Source organism: Marmota marmota, unplaced genomic scaffold (genome assembly GCF_001458135.2).
Source record: "Marmota marmota marmota unplaced genomic scaffold, marMar, whole genome shotgun sequence".
In the NCBI taxonomy this organism is placed as follows: domain Eukaryota; kingdom Metazoa; phylum Chordata; class Mammalia; order Rodentia; family Sciuridae; genus Marmota; species Marmota marmota.
Window position 1 is genome coordinate 10,775,158 of NW_026000221.1, and position 19,622 is coordinate 10,794,779.

General features: G+C 32.1%; 1 protein-coding gene across 22 annotated transcripts in view; it reads left to right on the forward strand.

Annotated features, from left to right (window-relative positions):
- The window catches only part of LOC107144781 (tumor necrosis factor alpha-induced protein 8), a 314,538-nt gene that overhangs the window by 126,862 nt on the left and 168,054 nt on the right, over positions 1–19,622 (forward strand). For 17 of the 22 annotated variants that reach the window (XR_007343409.1, XR_007343404.1, XR_007343407.1 and 14 more), the window contains 6 exons: positions 1,281–1,482; positions 3,110–3,227; positions 6,427–6,489; positions 13,546–13,632; positions 16,362–16,483; positions 16,839–16,980. Coding sequence is in view for 16 of the 22 variants with exons in the window: in XM_015488613.2 (XP_015344099.1) it covers positions 1,281–1,482; positions 3,110–3,227; positions 6,427–6,489; positions 13,546–13,632; positions 16,362–16,483; positions 16,839–16,980 (734 nt within the window). In the remaining 6 variants the exon portion in view is untranslated. Of the gene's footprint in view, positions 1–1,280; positions 1,483–3,109; positions 3,228–3,758; positions 4,439–6,426; positions 6,490–13,545; positions 13,633–16,361; positions 16,484–16,838; positions 16,981–19,622 lie in introns of those variants that run through there. The other 5 variants (XM_015488614.2, XM_048791985.1, XM_048791990.1 and 2 more) reach the window with 2 other exon arrangements.

Below are 19,622 nucleotides of genomic sequence, written 5' to 3' on the forward strand. Positions count from 1 at the left end.
ATTTAACCAAATTTTTATGATGTTATGATAAAGGGAGGAAAAGTTTATTGTCATATTTTTTAGTAATAAATGAGTAGATCATTTACAAAATTAAAAATCATGAGCACACAGTATAAACATGTTATGTAGATATGGAGAGGTAAATAACAGGAGTAGTTAAAATAGGATCAGGACTCAGGAATATGGAAGTTTAGAAAAAGGTGCTGAGTTTCTTGGTAAGTATTATTTAACACTTTTGTGTGTATTTTCATTTTCTAAACAATCCCTAAAAAACAAATGCCAAATGTCTTCTTTGATATAAGGAGAGTAACTAAGAACAGAGTAGGGACGAAGAGCATGAGAAGAAGATTAACATTAAACAGAGATGAGAGGTGGGAGGGAAAGGGAGAGAAAAGGGAAATTGCACGGAAATGGAAGGAGACCCTCAGGGTTATACAAAAGAACATACAAGAGGGAATGAGGGGAAAGGGAAAAATAATACAAGGGGGAGAAATGAAGGACAGTAGAGGGGGTAGAGAGAGAAGAGGGGAGGGGAGGGGAGGGGGGATAGTAGAGGATAGGAAAGGTAGCAGAACACAACAGACACTAGTATGGCAATATGTAAATCAATGGATGTGTAATTGATGTGATTCTGCAATCTGTATATGGGCTAAAAATGGGAGTTCATAACCCACTTGAAGCAAAGTGTGAAATATGATATATCAAGAAATATGTAATGTTTTGAACAACCAACAATAAAAAAAAATCTTTTTTTCTGTAAAATTCTTTTTAATAAAGTCTTCAATCATCTTTAAAAAAAAAAAACAAATCTTAAATTTATATGCCGTACAGAACTGATACAAAGGTTTAAAACAATTTTCTCTCACACATATTTTCCTAATCTTTAGATACATCTTTCATGTGAAAAAGTCAGAGACAGTAAAGTTGAAATGCTTGTACAGATTTCTTTTTTTTTTTAAGAGAGAGAGAGAGAGAGAGAGAGAGAATTTTTAATATTTATTTTTTTTAGTTCTCGGCGGACACAACATCTTTGTTTATATGTGGTGCTGAAGATCGAACCCGGGCCGCACGCATGCCAGGCGAGCGTGCTACCGCTTGAGCCACATCTCCAGCCCCGCTTGTCCAGATTTCTGACGTCATTTTTTTCAACCTCCTGTATTTCTATGTCTATATCTCACATGTTGACATGTGCTAATAGCTTAATTCAGTCTTTCCTACAATTGAATATGGCATTTTACTGCAGAAGATAAATATGAGTCATTTATATTTTCCCTTTTTAGAACTTCCAGTCAGTTCACCTCTTTGTCATGCGGTTCTGAAAACTCTTCAATGTTGGGAACAAGTTCTTCTTCGAAGACTTGAAATCCATGGTGGACCACCTCAAAATTATATCTCAAGTCATACCTCTGAAGAGAGTTTGTCTGCAGGTCCTGCTATTCTGCGCCACAAAGCTTTACTGGAACCTACAAACACTCCTTTCAAGTAGGTTTTCCTATGGATAATATTTTTTTTTTAAGAGAGAGAATTTTTAATATTTATTTTTTAATTTTCGGTGGACATAACATCTTTATTTTATTTTTATGTGGTGCTGAGGATCGAACCCAGTGCCCCGTGCATGCCAGGCAAGCGCGCTACCGCTTGAGCCACATCCCCAGCCCCAGTGGATACTATTTTTAAGTATGAGTTTTCCTAAATCAGAATGTTGTCAGGTAGTATTTAGAGAAAAAAATATTACGATCTATCTAATTTTCTCTTCTAGGCTCATATGAGTGTCTTTGTGTAATGTCTACAGTAGTTCAGAAGTTAGCAAACTTTTCTTGTGAATGTTCAGATAGTAAATATTTTAGACTTTTGGGATGTGCTAGTCACAATTACTTAGCTCTGCCATTGTAGAGTGAAAGCAACCATATACCATACATAAATATGTTTTGATTTGGCTATCGTCCAGTAAACTTTTTTTTTTTTTTTTTAATGGGGCAGGCTAGTTTTGGCCTATGAGCTGTAGTGTATTGATACCTACTTTAGAGCAACACTGTTGAAAATAACCACTCATCAACTGTTTTACTGACCATGAGATGAGAAAGAACCAAAAGGCAAATCATTTCAATGCCCATTTTATCTAGAAAGTCTTACTACAAAAAATATTTACTGAACTAAACAGTGTGTTTACTTAATGTTGTAGTTGGTTTATGCTCTTGCACAAGCTCTTACCTTATTACTGATCAGTAACAAAGAGTTGTGGGTGGGTATGTGTCCATAGACAGCACTTTCAGTCGCTGTTTTTCTAGTTCTTGTCTGGTATGCATACCTATTTTTGTTATCTCTTGTATCCCTAGATTGGGGGTCAGCAAACTCTGCCCAACCCTCTGCCCAAATTTAACCCTCCTCCTGCTTTTTAAAATAAAGTGTTATTGGATCACAGCCATGCCATTTTCATTTGCATATTATAGGTTGAGTATCCCTTATCCAAGATGCTTGGGGCCAGAAGTGTTTCAGATTTTAGAATCTTTTGTATTTTGGAATGTTTGCATAGACTTTACCATTGAACATCCCTAACTCAAAATCCAAAACTTAAAATGTCAACATCTAAAAAGTTTCAGATCCCAGAGCATTTTGAATTTGGGAGCATTTCAAATTAGAGCTGCTCAGTCTGAATGTTTGGCTGCTTTCCCATTATAGTGACAGAGTTGAGTACTTTTGATAAAAACCATATGACACACAAACCCTGAAATATTTACTGTCTGATGCTTGGTTGGCTTGTCACTATAATGCACACCTGTAGTTCCCTGAACTTTGAAGGCTGAAACAGGAGAATTGCAAGTTCTAGGCCATCTGTAGCAATTTAGTGAGGCCTGAAAAAACTTGGTGAGACCTTCTCTCAAAATAAAAACAAAAAGTGCTAGGGATGTAGCTCAGTGACAAAGTTACCCTGGGTTCAATCTCCAGTACCAGAAACAGAAAAAGAAAAAGCTTGATGGATGCTTCCCTACATCATAGGTGTGGTTCTAGTTAATTTATTATAATAAGGATTCATATAGCACCGAGGAATTGTGGTCAAGTTAATTAGAAATGTCTGAAGTGGATAATTAAATTTTCTATCTCTGTGTAGATCCAAACATCACCTGGCATTATCTGTGAAGAGACTTTGGCAATACTTGGTAAAGCAAGAAGAAATTCAAGAAACCTTTATCAGAAATATATTCACAAAGAAACGATGTCTAAATGAGGTCTGTAGAAGTTAGAACCTCTTTATTATTTTATTACAGAAATCTTTTATATTATCATTGAGACCTTAAAAATGAGATACATTTTATAGTTTTTCTAAAACACATTTTTGTGTCATAAATATATGCAATTAATGCTTAGTCAAGTGATTCAAAAGGAGAGAGGCAGTTATTTTCATCAATCACTTTAATTTACAGTAATTAATTTGTATGTACTTAGGACTTTTTTTCCCTCATAGATATTATTTAAGATTCTATATCTCTTGTTTTTCTGTATTTTGAGTTATGATAATCACTTATTTACAAAACAAGGTAGAAATTTCCTTTGATTTTCATGTGATCGTTCCAACTATGTTAGAAATTTAATTGAAACTTGGTTTTTGTTCTGAAAACATTTTAAATATGTACTATTTCTTATTCTTTAGATTATGCTTAAATAAAATTTTACAAATTCAAATTAACTTATAATTATACTGTAATTGGTTGATTATACTTTGATATTATCATCATAATGGTTATTTTTTTGTCATTTAGTTCAGTGCTACTAAAAAGTACCAGTCTGATAATACGGGGGAACTTGCATCTGAATGTAAATGAACATCTTGCTTCCTTCATTGAGAAAGTTTCGCTACTAAAAAATATCAGGTGAACTAAATAGTAGACATAGTTATGTAGTCGATTCTTTATCTCCCCTAAACCAGTAGCAAAGAGTTCAAAACTGCCAGGCATGGTGGTGCACACCTGTAATCCCAGCTACCTGGGAGGCTGAGGCAGGAGAATCACAAGTTCAAGGCCAGCCTCAGCAGTTTAGCAAGGCAACTAAGTGAGACCCTGTTTTGAAATAAAAAATAAATAAAAAGGACTGGGGATGTAGCTCAGGTACAATCCCCTTCAGTGTCCAATAAAAAAAGAGTCTATAGACCACATTTTGAGTAGCACTGAACTAGTCTGAAAGTAAGCTTTTACAGTTTTTAAAATGGAAGGAAAAAAATAAGGAAATAGAATATGACTTTACAATAGACAAGTAATCAAAAAGCAAGATGACATCAAACCTTACTTAAATAAAAGGAAAATCACATATATTCTGTCGTCTCGCAATTTAAGTACTAATTTGCAGGAGGCAACTGTAAGTGCTATTATTTACTATTTGCCTGATTTTGTAAATATATTCAAATTGACCATGCCAGGAAACAGAATATTATATAGTATTCTTGCTGACTTATAAGACTTTTCTTATGAAGTCTAGTTAAACAGTTTATTTTGTTATTTTTGTTTATTTTGTTAATTTAAACTTATGAAATATGTCTAAGATGTTTAGTGTGTAAGTTTACCATTAAAACAGTTCAAGAAAATGTTTGGATAAATAAAATTAACAATGGATGTACTAGAGAAGAATATAAGACTAATTAAAGATAGGTTTATTGGAAAGATAATGTTTTATTTTAAATTTATCTTTTTCTCAAATAATGTAAGTTACAGCATTCTGATGTGATATATAAAAGTACTGCTGCATTGTTCTGTATAAAGTCATGTTTGCTTGCTACTTTCTCTATTGCACTTTTTAATATGAATACGTAAATTTTGATTCAGGACTAGAATTATTAAGGGTACAGAGTAGTGTAACCAAGCCAGAATGTATAAGAATAGCAGGTAATAAATGCAGTTGCACATATTTAAATTTATTTATTATTTCTAGTTTTCTTTGGAGCTTCATTATTACCCTAAGAAAATTTTAAAATTACTTTTATTGCAATTATTTTAATAAAAGCATGACCATAAGTGTTGAACTGATAGCTTTGTAACTATCAGTAAGCTACATATTTTCTCTGAATTTTAGGGTTTTTATCTGCAAGTGATTATTTCATCCTATACTTTGCAATGTTTTTGAACAGTAGATTTAACTGGCTCAGTCACTGTAGTTATGAGAAATTTGTTGTTGTTGCCTATTGTGTTATTCTTGATTGTGATAATCTTGAAGAGACATTTTTGTTGTTCTTTTTAGATATACATGAACAGTAGAGTATATTTTGACATATAACATGGAGTATAACTTATTCTAACTAGGATTGAAGAGACTTTTGATAAAAGGGAGTATGAAAAGAAAAAAAATATATAGTAAAACAGGTTGGATGGAGTTAAATAGCAACTTAACTTTATAGGGGATGGTATAAAATTATTTAATCTTCTCTGGAAAGTTGAATAGACTATTTTTGTTATTCACAAATTTGCATTCCATCTCTTAGTCTCATAAAATAGTAATTACATTAAAGTTATTGTGACTTTTCAACTGTTTAGAAGATAAATATATGACAGGCCCTATATTTTGGTTGCAAGATGATGGGGAGGATTTTGAGACTGCTGCTGTTTTTTTATTCCTTTATATGCTTCTTTATCTGACCTTTTCTTCATCTGACCTTAAAGTCCTGGTGTATCCTGAGATCTCTTCTTTACCTATATAATGTAGTTTACTAGTGCATGCATTTTAAAATAGAATCCCTTCCCTATTTGTTCTTATTTGGAAATTAAGTACAGATGACTGCCAATATTCCCTATAAAAATTTGGAACTTGACAGCTGCTATCTTTGTTCCATTCCTTTTTTCTGTTTTCTTTCATTTTCTGAAAAGAACTAAAGTCTTGAACCTTTTATTACTATTATTATTATTATTAATGTGCTAATACCTCCTTTTAATAATGATATGCACCTTTAGCAACTTCTTGACTCTTTCTGGCTAAATCAGTAGGCAACAATTAGAAAAGTAAAACTAAAATTTCCTAATCAGAAGGTTTTCCTGAGATAGCATATGTTATGAAAATAAGATATATTAGTGTCTGTAAAAAGAATTTGTTTTTTTTAATTTATACTAATCCGGAACCAGTAGTTCAGGATTTTTCAATATAAAGTACTTTAGAATCAATTTTGCTCAAATGTCAGCATTTGAAGAGCAAGTAAAAATTTTAATGCTGTAGGATAAAATTTGTAGTGATGGTTAATGAGTTGTGAGCTGTTAAGTTTTCCTGTTCCCTTTCAATGCACATTCACACATACTTTTTTAAAGTGTATGAAATTTAAGAATAACAATGCAGATTCATGTCCTTTTCTAATTAAATTGGTTAAAAATATAATTTTTAAAAATATCCCCAGTATTTTGCATGTTACATCTCATCTTTACTTTGTCATGTGATTATTCTTTCTTGATGAAGTCATTAGAGGACAACAATGAAACCATCAAAAATTCTATGATGGAGGAGCCAAACTTCAATAAGGTACAAATATCATTCAACTGAAATTAGAAATTGCATTCTTAGCTAGAAAAACAAAATATTTGCATTTTCGTTTCCAACTGAACTTTGTTCCCAATGGAATGAAAGTATTGTTTTTTCAAATTATTCTCTCTTTTTAATAAGTGATAACAATGCTTTTTCTTTTGTTAATTAAGAGAATGCAATTTTAAAGGGAGTTGAATGTATCCTATTTTGGCTACAGATTTTCCTGAGTACATACAACTGAAGTTCTTAATAAATGTAAATTACTCTAGCAGTTGTAAAAGCATAGTAGGATTGTACCATTTTTTAATTAAAATTTCTCTCCAAGGATATTAATTCCTAAAAGTATAGCAAATATTATTATATAATCATTTATTCTACAGATAGGAATAACATATAGCACAATGCTTTGTGCATAGTAAGTACTCATAGTACTTAAGAACCAAAGCAGAAAAGATGACAATTTGTACAATCATGAAAATTTCCCAGAGGTTCTGTGATTGCATGTTCAAGTATGACATCATTATATTGATATATAACGTATTTTTCATATTATTTATTGTCACTAATTTTAAGATAATCCTACCAAAGTGATTTTTAGGGGAAAGAATTTTTCAAAAGATTTTTTAAAGACTACTAATTCTACCTTTATTCTTTTTTTTTTTTTTCCAGTTGTAGATACATACAATACCTTTATTTATTTATTTCTATGTGGTGCTGAGGATCAAACCCAGTGCCTTACATGTGCTAGGGAAGTGCTCTACCACTGAGCTACAGTCCCAGCCCCCTTTTATTCTTTTCAAAGGAATCTTTTAAAATAGAAGAAATAATTTTATGCAATTAATAACAAAGACTTAGTTGATACAAGTGTATATCGTAACTAAAACTTTAGCAAAATAAATGTATATAACTCATACTTTAAATTTTTCTAATGTTTTTTGGAAATTTTCAGAGAATATAAATCAAATTTTTAATTAACAATTTTCTTTGCTTATTGCTACTAACTACTCCCTGTACATTATCAAGAATTTTTATCCAAAGGTTTTTCTTTTGATCCTGTTCATAAAATGTTAATAAATATAATGTTATATTTCTGAAATCATCATGTTACATCAAAATGCAGTCATTTTGTTTGGTTAACATCATAACCATTTTGCAAAAATTTTTAAGCTCTTTACTGTATGTTTTTTAAAATAACGTATTAGGTATGTTTGATCTAAAACAGCTCCACATATTTAAAGTGTAAAACTTTAATTTTGGATTGTGTGTTTGTGAAGCTATTACCAGAAGGTGATGCATTTATCCACCACCCTCCAGACTTCAATTCCTCCCTTTTTCTTCCCTCTCCCCTCTGTCCTTTTTCTCCCCAAACAACTAGAGATCTGATTCCTGACATTATAAACTAATATGCATTGGAATTTTATGTAAATGGAATTATATCATTTTGGTTTTTACCTTTTACTAAGCATAAGTATTTTGAGAGATCTCCATGTCATTGTATGTGTCAGTAGTTCATTCTTTTTCATTTCTGTTATGTGTTCATTATATTGTATGGACATTACCAGTTTATCTGTTTACATATCATTTAACAGTTGAGCTTATTCCATTTGGGGGCTCTTTCAATAAAGCCTGCTTTGAAAATTCATGCATATGGCTTTTTTATGGACATAGGCTTTTATTTCTGTTGTGTGAATAAATGCCTATAAGTAGTAAGATCATATGGTAGGTTTATGCTTAACCTTTTTAGGAAACTGCCCAAGTGTTTTCCAAGGTGATTGTATCATTTATACTTTTCTCATCAGTGGTTGAAATCTCAGTTACTTCATATTCTTCTTTTTTTTTTTTAATGAAAAGCCTTCTTTGGGGGCTGGAATTGTGGCTCAGCGGTAGAGTGCTCACCTAGCACAGGCTGGACCCGGGTTCGATTCTCAGCACCACATAAATATAAAAGCATTGTGTTGTGTCCATCTACAAAAAAGATTCATATTTTCTCTCTCTCTCTCTCTCTCTCTCTCTCTCTCTCTCTCTCTCTCTCTCAAAATAAAAAGAAAAGACTTCATTCTTTTTTTTTAATACCTTTGTTTTATTTATTTATATGTGGTGCCGAGGATTGAACCCAGGGCCTCGCATATGCTAGGCATGCTCTCTACCGCTGAGCCATAACCCCAGCCCAGTTACTTCATATTCTTATTTATACTTTGTATAGTTAACTTTAGCCATTCTAGTTTAATGATAGTTCATCATGGTTTTATTTTATAGTCTTTTTATTCTCTTTACAAAATGTCTTTTGTTGAAGACATTATCCTTTCATCCATTGAATTTCCTTTTCAAAAATCATTGACACAGATGTGTAGGTCTATTTCTGGACTCTTCTTTGGTCTATCAATCTGTTTTCCATCTTTATGCTAGATGCACAGTTACTTATTACTATAGCCTTATAATCTTTATGTGAAATGTTGTCCTTCAGATATATCCTTCTGCAAACCAAGCTACATAGCTTGCTTACTTATTTGCTTATTTTTTCTTTATCACACTGACTACAACTTCCAGTCCCAGACTGAATAAAAATATTGAGAATAGATTCTTGTTTTTCATATATTAGAAGAAAGCATTTCGTTTTTCTTTTCTTTATCTTCTTTTTTTTTTTTTTCTTTTTGTACCAGGGATTGAACCAAAGGATGCTTAACCACTGAGCAACATACCCCGCCCTTTTTTATATTTTATTTAGAGACAGGGTCTCTCTAAGTAGCTTGGAGCCTTGATAAGTTGCTAAGGCTAGCTTTGAACTTGCAATTGTCCTGCCTCAGCTTCCTGAGCTGCTGGAATTACAAGTGTGTGCCACCACGCCCAGCTAGCATTTAATTTTTTTTATTCTATCTATAATATCCAGAATAGATAAATCTATAAAAACAGAAAGAATTGGTGCTTGCCAAGTTCTTAGACAAGAGGGGATTGGAGCTGAATGCTTAATGAGATTTATTTTGGGTACTAAAAATGTTCTGGAGCGAGAAAGAGATCATAGTTGTATGTTTAGTTTTTTTTTCTTTTTGTTTTTTTGTTGTTGTTTTATCATGAGGTTACCTGTAAGTTTGTTGTAGTTGCCCTCCTAAGCTTGGAGAAGTTTTTTTATATTATTAGCTTGCTGAGAGTTTTTTAATAACAAAAAAATATTTTACTAAAACATAAGATTTACAGAAGATTCAGACAAGTCATACTATATTGTCAAAAGCTTTTTGTTGAAGGGAGTTCTATACTTGATAGCAAAGTGACAATCTTCTTAGGGAGGGTTGTGATATTTGTTTAGTGTTGATTCAAACAATCATTCTTGTTCATCTATAGGATTTTAAAGTAAATACTCTGCAGCTAACCCTGATAAACTATCTTTGTTTACCATGCTTTATATTTACTACACTGTGCTTTATACTTTATCTTCATATACTATGTCCCCAATGACTAGGAAATGAATAAAAGCAGTTTCACTGCTTTTAAACTTTTCCCAACAATCCATGTTCTAGCATCTGCTTCTGCTTTACCATGGTGAATTGAGAAAAGATATAGATTTGATAATGTACATTTAATCACCAAAGGACTGAAGATGTCCTAACTTTTATTCTGTAATGTTTCTAAGACTGTTGTGTCCATTAAATGCAAAATTGAAGACAACTTTATAGAACAGAAGTGATGCACATTTGATGATGTGCATTTGATAATCAGATTGATTTAAATACTACTTGTGGCAGACAGCCTAGTCCATGTTTCAAGTATTTCTGTGACTTGAACTTTGTTGGTCTCTCACTGCTGTGCTTCATCTAATAGATCCTCTGAATTAAGAACACTTAACAAAGCAATAGTCAATAGCAGAATTATGGGAAGCTGGTGCTGTGGACCACTTATCTTTCAGAATACATAACATATTCTTCCTGACCTGTCTACATTAAGAAAATAAAGTTTGGTCATGAAATGTACTTTAGGTGCTGCCTTTTGGTATTCTTCTGGAAGGAACAATTAAAATCCCCTCCTCAAAGTTGGAATCCTAGAGGCCAGCAGTGACCACATGAAAATAATGGGTATTGCTTTTATCTGGTTCTGCTTTGATGCCAGGAACCACTTCTACCAGCCAATGCTGGCTTTCTTTTTTTTTTTTTTTTTTTTANTAGCTTTGAACTTGCAATTGTCCTGCCTCAGCTTCCTGAGCTGCTGGAATTACAAGTGTGTGCCACCACGCCCAGCTAGCATTTAATTTTTTATTGTTGGCTGTTCAAAACATTACATAATTCTTGATATATCATATTTCACACTTTGATTCAAGTGGGTTATGAGCTCCCATTTGATGATTTTTCCAGGCAGCCCAGTCATCTTTTCAAATTCTGAATCAGCCCACTTGTCTTTTTTCCCCATTTAATCAGGAAGGGATGTTGGATTTTGTTAAATGGTTTGGTTTTTTTGGATTTTGTTGTTGTTGTTTTGCTACTATTGAGATGATCACATGGCTTTTCTTTTGTTAGTCTGTTGGTATGGCTAAATAAATTTATGGATTTTTTTTTTTTAAATGTTAAACTAGTCTTGCATTCATGGCCCCACTTCAGCCTACTTGGCCATGATGTATTATCCCATTTCAATATTGTCAGTTTTCATTTGTTCAGTTTTAAGAATTTTGCATCTATATTCATGAAGGATATTGGTTTGTAGTTTTGTTATACATTTTTTTTTAGTTGTCAATGGACTTTTATTTATTTCTTTATATGTGCTGCTAAGAATTGAAACCAGTGCTCACACATGCTAGGCAAGTACTCTACCACTGAGCCACAACCCCAGCCCTTTCTTATACATTTTTTGCTTTATGTTGGTATTAGATTTATGTTAGCCTTTCTTACAATATGTTGGCAAGGATTCTTAATATTTGGAAGAATTTATATAGATACAGTAGTATTATTTCTTAAGTGTTTGGTAGAATCTTTGAATTTTTTAATTACAAATTCAAATTCTCTAACAGATATAGGGCAATTCAGGTTATCTATTTCTTATCTATTGGGATAAGCCACCATTCCTACTCTCCTAATTCAGTCCACCATTACCTCTCAGTAACTTAAGCCACTGTAGTAGCTTCTTCATTGAGTTTTTGGCAGCCATTCTATACCCTTTATGTTTTAGCTCACACCAATCAGAAATTTCAAACTCTTCCAGTGGCTTTCTCAGCCCTAATATCTTTCCTCTTTATTATAGCTTTTAAATTCCTGCATGAGCTTCTTTCTCTAGTCTTATCTTCTACATGCTTAGTCATTCTCAAATTTAGTTTGCCTAAAACACTTGAGATGTTAGGCACCATTGCTTTGCCCCATGATTATAGGATTCTAAATATGCATCTGACATAGAGTTTAGAATCTTTGTATTTTAAAAAGTCACCTCATTTCCTTCTCATGCAGCTCATCTTGACACCACGTTATTGAGAAATATTATTTTTAGATAATAGAAAACAAGAATGTATTCCCACATTGAGAAAGCTTTTTGACATTTATATCTGCTTGAGCTTTCCTTCTGCACTTGGGAAAAAAGCTCCCCAGATGAAACTGATATATTCCCCTCAATCCAATAATTGCCAGCAAATAGTAGATCCCTCTGTGCTGTGGAAATATCTCTCTGCCTCCAGTTTCTTCAAAACCTAATAATAGACACTTAAGAGTATTTTAGATATCAGGCAGATAGATGGGTAAATTGGGATTTTATCATGAAATTACAGAATTTGACTTGTCCATTCTTGCTGGGCCAGAGGTAAGACATTCCTAGAAGACAAGTTGATTCTCAAGCCAGAATGTTCAGCAAACACTACTGAAATATTTTTGTTTGTAAGCAAATCATATTTTAGATTAGAATATATTTGACATTAACATCTAATGACTATGGTTTTCTCTTCATAGTGGTTATTTTGATTTGGTTATTGTATAAATCTCTCTCAGCTCTGCAATTGAACAGTCTGATGTCATTTAAAAAAATATTTTGAACTCTTATGAATTCTGTGGTCAGCAGGTAGGCATTAGTGATATTTTTATCTAAATTTTTCAGGAAATAAATTTGTTATGTGCTAATTACAAGTTAATATTTTCTGCATTTTATAGTAAGCGGTGAAACATTTTGTAATTCATTTAAAAAGATTGAAGGTTAGGAAAAATAAAATGAAGTAATACCCTACATTAAGCAGTGTTTCAAACTCTTAATAATTGCTTCCACATTCAAACTTTTATTTATTTTAGTAAATTGATTTTACATAATTTCTTCTGAATTTAAAGATGTTGTATACACTTTCTTTAGGGTAAAGGAATGTAAGATATTTTCCCCTTATGTAAACTACATTGAATTATGGTTTACTAAACTTCTACTGGCTTAGAGGAGTTACCGTGTCTTCGGGGTTTCTATAAATAGAAAATTATTTAGACCAGAAGTCAGTAAACTATACATACCTGGTCAAACCCCACCTGGTTTTGTATAACCCATGAGCAAAGAATGGTCTTTACATTTTTAAAGCACTGTTTGGGGGGGGGGGGCGGGAAGAGGAATGTGCAACAGTAACCATTTGTGGTCCACACAACCTAAAATATTCACCATCTGACCATTTAACATAAAAATATATAAAATACTATTAAATGACTGGGGATATAGCTTAGTTGGTAGAATTCTTGCCTTGCATGCACAAGGCCCTGGGTTCAATCCCTAAAACCACCAAAAAAATAAAATACTATAAGAATTATAGTACTAAGAAATTTGGTAAATAAATTTTAATTAAAATGTTTTGGTTCTCTAAAGTTAATTCGTTATAGCTTGGGAGTATAATCAATTAATGAAGTTCTGTGTTGTATCAACTATCTTTTTAAAAATGTGAAAAAACAAGTTTGAAAAAAATTAAATTCCCCTTGTCCAATCTTAGGAATTATATACAATAGCACCTTTGGAATTGAAATATCTAAAAAAACTTTCTTTAAATAATTTATGCAAGTATCAGATGCTAGACTAGCATACTATTTGGCCTATTCTTAAAGTCATATTTTATTTTCTTCCTTGTAGATAGAAGCAGATTTGGGATATCCTGGAGGTAAAGCAAGAATTATTCATAAGGAATCTGATATCATTACTGCATTTGCTGTTAATAAAGTAAGTATATAGATTTTTTTCTTTTCTTTAATCATTACATGTTCATAGTTGAAGAATCAGTAAGTTTATTTAATGTCTCTATTTCTCTTTTCCAAAACTACTTCACACTTCTTAAATTATACCCTGAATCATTTTTTTTTATTTTATAAATTGTTTATATTATTTGGTAATGTGATTTTATTAACATATAATTTGGGAAATGTAACTGATAAGATTTTTTTATTGCTATAGAGAAAAGCATATAAATTATTTATATATGCAATAACTTTAGAATTTATGTGAAATAATAGCACCTAACACAAAGAAAATATTTGCTATATTTCTTATGATTATGTTAAATATAATTCTTACTATTTGATTTAATTTAAGCCTATATGTGGCTTATAAATTCTCTCACTACCAGTAGTTTCCCAATTAGTATGTTTTCTTTGTTTTCCTTAGACTTATACTTACCATCCTCCTTAGAGATGTCTCTAAGTTCCAATAGTAAAGGTAGCCTTAGATATAATCGTCCAGTGTTGAAATTTGTCTTAGTAATTTTCCCCTTTTATCTCCCTTCATTGCCTTATTGAACAGTTTCTAGTCACTTTTGTTTTGTTGTCTTTCCATTAATTTAAAGATAAATGTTATCTTTTTTCTTGTATTCCTAAAGGATAAAGAAGGCATATGTGTGTGTACAAGTGCATGCATGTGTGTTCATATGTTCCTAATTTGCAATAATTTTATGTAATTTAGATATGTATCCTGTGGAATTACTCATTCAGAAATTCTTACACCAGTTATTTCTTCATCTTTTTATGCTAAGCCTGTCTTCTCTTTGTCTCCTAGACAGTTCCTTTGTCATTCTGTCCTCTTATTTCCCTGTATCTTTCGTCTCATTTTTCTCAGAAACTTGAACAATGACTAACTCTGCTTGAAGCAGGCAAATTTGGAATTAGGTCCTTTGTCAAGCAGTTCTTATATTGTAGTGTGTTTATAACATGGTATACATATGTCAAATATAAAATTTTTGTCTATACCGTACTCATCTGCCACTTTCTGAAGAAAATTTTATTTAAAATAGTCTATCCAATACAACTAACTAGCTTTTTTCTTTTAGGGGTTTGTATATTAGTAACTAGTAATGAGTAATCATTCATATATTTAAAGTGTCACTTGTAAGTGTATGCTTGTTTAATTATTTCTCCAGATTTGATATTTTTATATCCTTGCTAAGTTATAATTGAGAAATAATATGTTTTGCTTTATATTTCTTTTTTGTTGTTGTTGTTAATATCATTGAGATTGAACTTTTCCCTATTTGTTTAGTTGGGAACTATATCAAGAATTGTGAAGTTTATGAGATTTGACCTTATATTCAAGCTAACAAGTTAACTTTCACAGTTTAATGGATGCTGTTTGAAGATACGGGAATCCTGAATCACAGACAAAAGACTTTATTTCTGACAGCAAGAGTAGTAGCGAGAATATCATCATTTTCACACTGGTTCTCTGAGCTACGATTCTCACTGAGAAACAACAAAAGGGAACCATATAGAAACAGTACCTGCACATGCAATAAGTCATGTTATAGGAGAGGATCACTCAGTTTAGTGAACCCAGGTCTTTTCTAATGGACAGTAAGCATACCTGACATTTGCTCTGGAAGGAGAAAACTATCACTGTATAAACATCCTGGGAATGATCCTACAGGAAAAAAAGGGCAGTCAGTGATTCACAAGACATTCAAAATTGGAGAGATCCATGGACAGTCATCTTCAATAGTCTAGTTATCCTTTTCTTTACTTATTAATGCATTAGCATTTCACATAATAATAGAGTAATCGTATTTTCTCTTTGCCATCGGTATCTTTCTGTTTTCTGTTTGAGATGTGTTTGGATTTTTTTGCAGTGCTTCTGATCAGACCTAGAGCTTAGCTCATGCTAGGCAACTGCTCTACTACAGAGCTACATCCCTGAGATGTGCATTTTTAATTCATAGATCTTTAAAATTTTACATAATTTAATCTGACCAACTTGTCATTTGTGATTTCTTCTGGCATACTTCTTCCTTTCTTTTCTTGCCCATATACTTTTTCTCTGTGAATCTTTCCTACCTCTGTTTTTCTTGCCTGAAACTGAAAGGTTTTAGGAGAGAGTGATATTATTTTATTTAACTAATTAACCATATGTCTTTAGAGTTTCTTATCTCCCTACTTTCTCTAGTTTTCAGAGATTTTTTCTTCTTTAGTATCTTCCTCCACATTTGGGGGTTTGTTGTTGTTGTTGTTTATTGCACTGGGAATTTTTTTTGGTTTTTGGTTTTTGAGATGGGATCTCACTGTGTTGTCCAGGTTGGCTTCAAACTCCTGGGCTCAAGAAATCCTCCCACATCAGCCTCCTGAGTAGCTGGGACTACAGGTGTGTGCCACTACACCTGGTCCCTTCACAGTTTTGAGTTGTGCAAACTTTAGGGAGATTGTAGCATTCTAGCAGACTAGAGAGAGAGAGAGTGCTGGGAGAGCAAATAAGCTGATACATGTACTACCATTCATAGTTGACTTTCTGTTGGATGTACTGGAATTCCTAGAACATAAACATATCTCAAAGTTCAAGCTTATGATTATCTCACTAAAAGTTTAATTGCTTAAGTTAGTTTAAAATATTATTTTTAGGGATTATTTTCAGAAGTAGCCAATGTATCTATTGTGCTTTCTTATTTAAAAATTACCGTATGATTTATTTTTCAGGCAAATAGAAATTGCATAGCAATTGCTTCCAGCCATGATGTTCAAGAACTGGATGTTTCTGGAATTCTGGCTACACAGATCTATACTTGGGTAGATGATGATGTAGAATTGGAAACCAAAGGGTATGCTTATACTTTGTTTTTATTCAAAAATGTTATATTTGGGACTATATGTGCTGAACTACAACCTTTAAAAGATTTTTTAAAAGGAATGTTACTAAAGTATAAGCAGAGCAGAACCCAATGTTGTAAAAAGTAAATAATGGGTGGCAGTAGCTTCAAAAAGGAAAGTAAGAGTTAGGAGAGAGAGAGTAAGTGAAGGGAATGGAAATTGAGTATGAAAGTCATTGTGAGTTAGGAGTAAGAGTTGAAGAAAATTTATTTTAAAGGGAAAGAGTCAATGTTAGAGCTCTCAGATGAAAAAAAAAAAAAAAAGAAGTGATAGGTTGTTTTCATTCTGGTTGACATTCCTTTATAGATCAGAAGATTTCTTGGTTATACATGCTCATGATGATTTAACAGCTGTTCAAGGCACAACGCCATATACACATAGTAATCCTGGCACTCCAATCAACATGCCGTGGCTTGGTAGTACACAGACTGGCAGAGGAGCATCTGTGGTATGTAAAGTTAAAGATATTTAGGTTTTTGATAGCTCTGCCATTTTGGTTAATGGATAAAAAAGGATAATTGAAAGTTTTTTTAAAAGTTTATTTTAAAATAAATTTTAAAAGTAAGCATACATAAAATTATTTTAAAAGTATGCTTTGTTTTAAAACCAAAGAAGTATATTTTAATTAATAATTTTTTGAAACCTAATGGTTCAGAGCGGGTTTAATCATGGTATGGCCCACAGGATAGATTAAAACGAGCCCATAGTCTATATTTAAATAGCTACATCACTAAGAGCAATGCTTAATTTTTTTTTTTTTTTTTAGGTATTTGGGGGTGTAACCCATGGCCTTACACATGTTAGACAAGTAATCTAACACAAGCTGTGTTCTCAACCCTTAATTTTTCAATGGGTCTAAAAAAAAGTCATGCATTTTATGGTTTCATGAAAATTTCATGAAATTCTATTTTAGTGTACATTTATGAATAAATTTTTATAGGAAAAGCCAAGACCCTTTATTTATATTTTTCCTGTGGGTGCCTTCATGGTACAGTGGCATTATTAAGTATTTGCAACAGAAACTATATGCTCATAAAGCTTGATACATTTATTGTCCAGCACTTTATAAAAAATGGTTTGCCAATCCCTGGTCTATAAAATATCATTTAATAGTAAAAATGGTCCCTTTTTAGTTGTAGATGGACACAATGCCTGTATTTTATTTGTTTTCTTTATGTTGTGCTGAGGATCAAACCCAGTGCCTCACATGTGCGAGGCAAACACTCTACCACTGAACCACAGCCCCAGTCCTTTTCTTCATACAGAGACAAAATATCTTTTTTTTAAACAAAAACAATTTTTTTAAAAAAAAATTAAGCAAAATGTGATATAAATATTAATGGAAACAGATTTTTTCTGAAGTGAAGGGGGATCTATTTGAAACCTGATCACCTAATAGGTGATCCATATTTATACCTTCAAGATTTTTCTTTATTGATACTTAAGGTATAGGAATTGATTCATAGAATCAAAGAAACACATGTTGTTTCAGTGACTTTCTAAGTGGCAGGGGTTTTTTTGTTGTTGTTGTTTTAAAATTTTATAAGTCCTGTAAAATATTTTCCCTGACCAAAAAAAAAGTTTTATCAATTAGTTTGGGTAATTGTTCAAGGAAAGGCTCTATCATCTTTAATAATACTTTTTAATATTTGGTACTTAATGCAGTTCTTTATAGCTAATAAAACCATATAATTCTTTGCATTATTTCTTGTAGCTGTTTTCTCCTCACTCATTCATCCTTACTCCTTACTCATTTCATCCTTACTCATTTAAATGAAATTTGAGTTTTAAAAAAATCAAGTGTTTCAATTTGTCACTGTGTTGAATTTGTGGTAGACCTCAATTTAAAGCCCTCTACTCTTCTTAGTTTAGTGATTTCAGGAGCCACTGTTTTAAGGATTAAATTGAATTTGAAAAGCAATTTAGTAATTATTCAAATGACATGACTTGGTTAATATAGTTGGATTTTTTTCAGTTGACAGATATGTTTAAATTTGTGGAATTTAATTATAATATTTTGAAGTCAAATTTAAAGAGAATATACAGAAGATATGCATAGAAATAATAGACTCTTTTTTTCCAGCTTCAGAGAATACAGTACAATTCCTATAACAGCTTTCTTGCTGGTCTCTTGCACTCTGTTCTATACAGAGCAACAAATGTTTCTAAAGCATCAATCAGATTGTTGCTCCCCTCCTTAAAAATTCAACTTTTTTTTTTGTAGATGGACATAATACCTTTATTTTATTTATTTTTATGGGTTGCTGAGGATCGAATGAATCCAGTGCCTCATGTGTGCTAGGCAATCACCCTGCCGCTGAGCTACAGCCTCAGCCCTTTCCTATACAACTTTAAAAGAACAAGTCATTAACATGGCCTCTAATGCATTAAAAGTTTTAGCCCTTGCCTGCCTCTGCAGCCTTGTCTCCTTCTTCACTTGGTTTTTCTTATTGTATTTACATTGGCTTCTATTTCTCAAACTCATTAGTCTTACTGCCATGTCAGAACTTCTACTTTGTCTTCTGCTTAACATGCTCTTTTCCTCTATTTTACCATTTAGATCTCAATTCATGTTCCCAGAGATTTACCTGACTTCCCTAGTAAAAATATCTGTCCCTCATCACTGCATCCCCTATCATCCATTATTATCTAATTTTATCATCTTTATGAAAGTACTTATTAATTGTTGAAATCAGCAAGTCATCATTGTTTAGTTGTCTTTTTATACCCTCTGGTATGTAAGCTCTTTTAGAGCTTATATTCTGACTGCCTTATAGACTGATGATCCCTAAGAATAGTGTTGGACATATTGTCAGTGAATAGAAAAATTTGTTTATACTCCAAATCATTATAAATAGAAATTATTTTTGAAATTTCTGTTAGGGTTGAATTTTTTTCCTGTCTACATCTTAGGACAGCTTTCTAGTTCTGGTTGTCATGATTTGTGAACATAAATATTGGGATTGACTCATCCTTTTTTCAAGAAAGCAAGGCCAATAGAATAAGGTCCTTCTCTTTTATATGAATTTCCGCTGGTAGTTAATGATTTTTTTTTCTTTTCTTTTTTTTTTTTTTTTTTTTTTTTTTTTT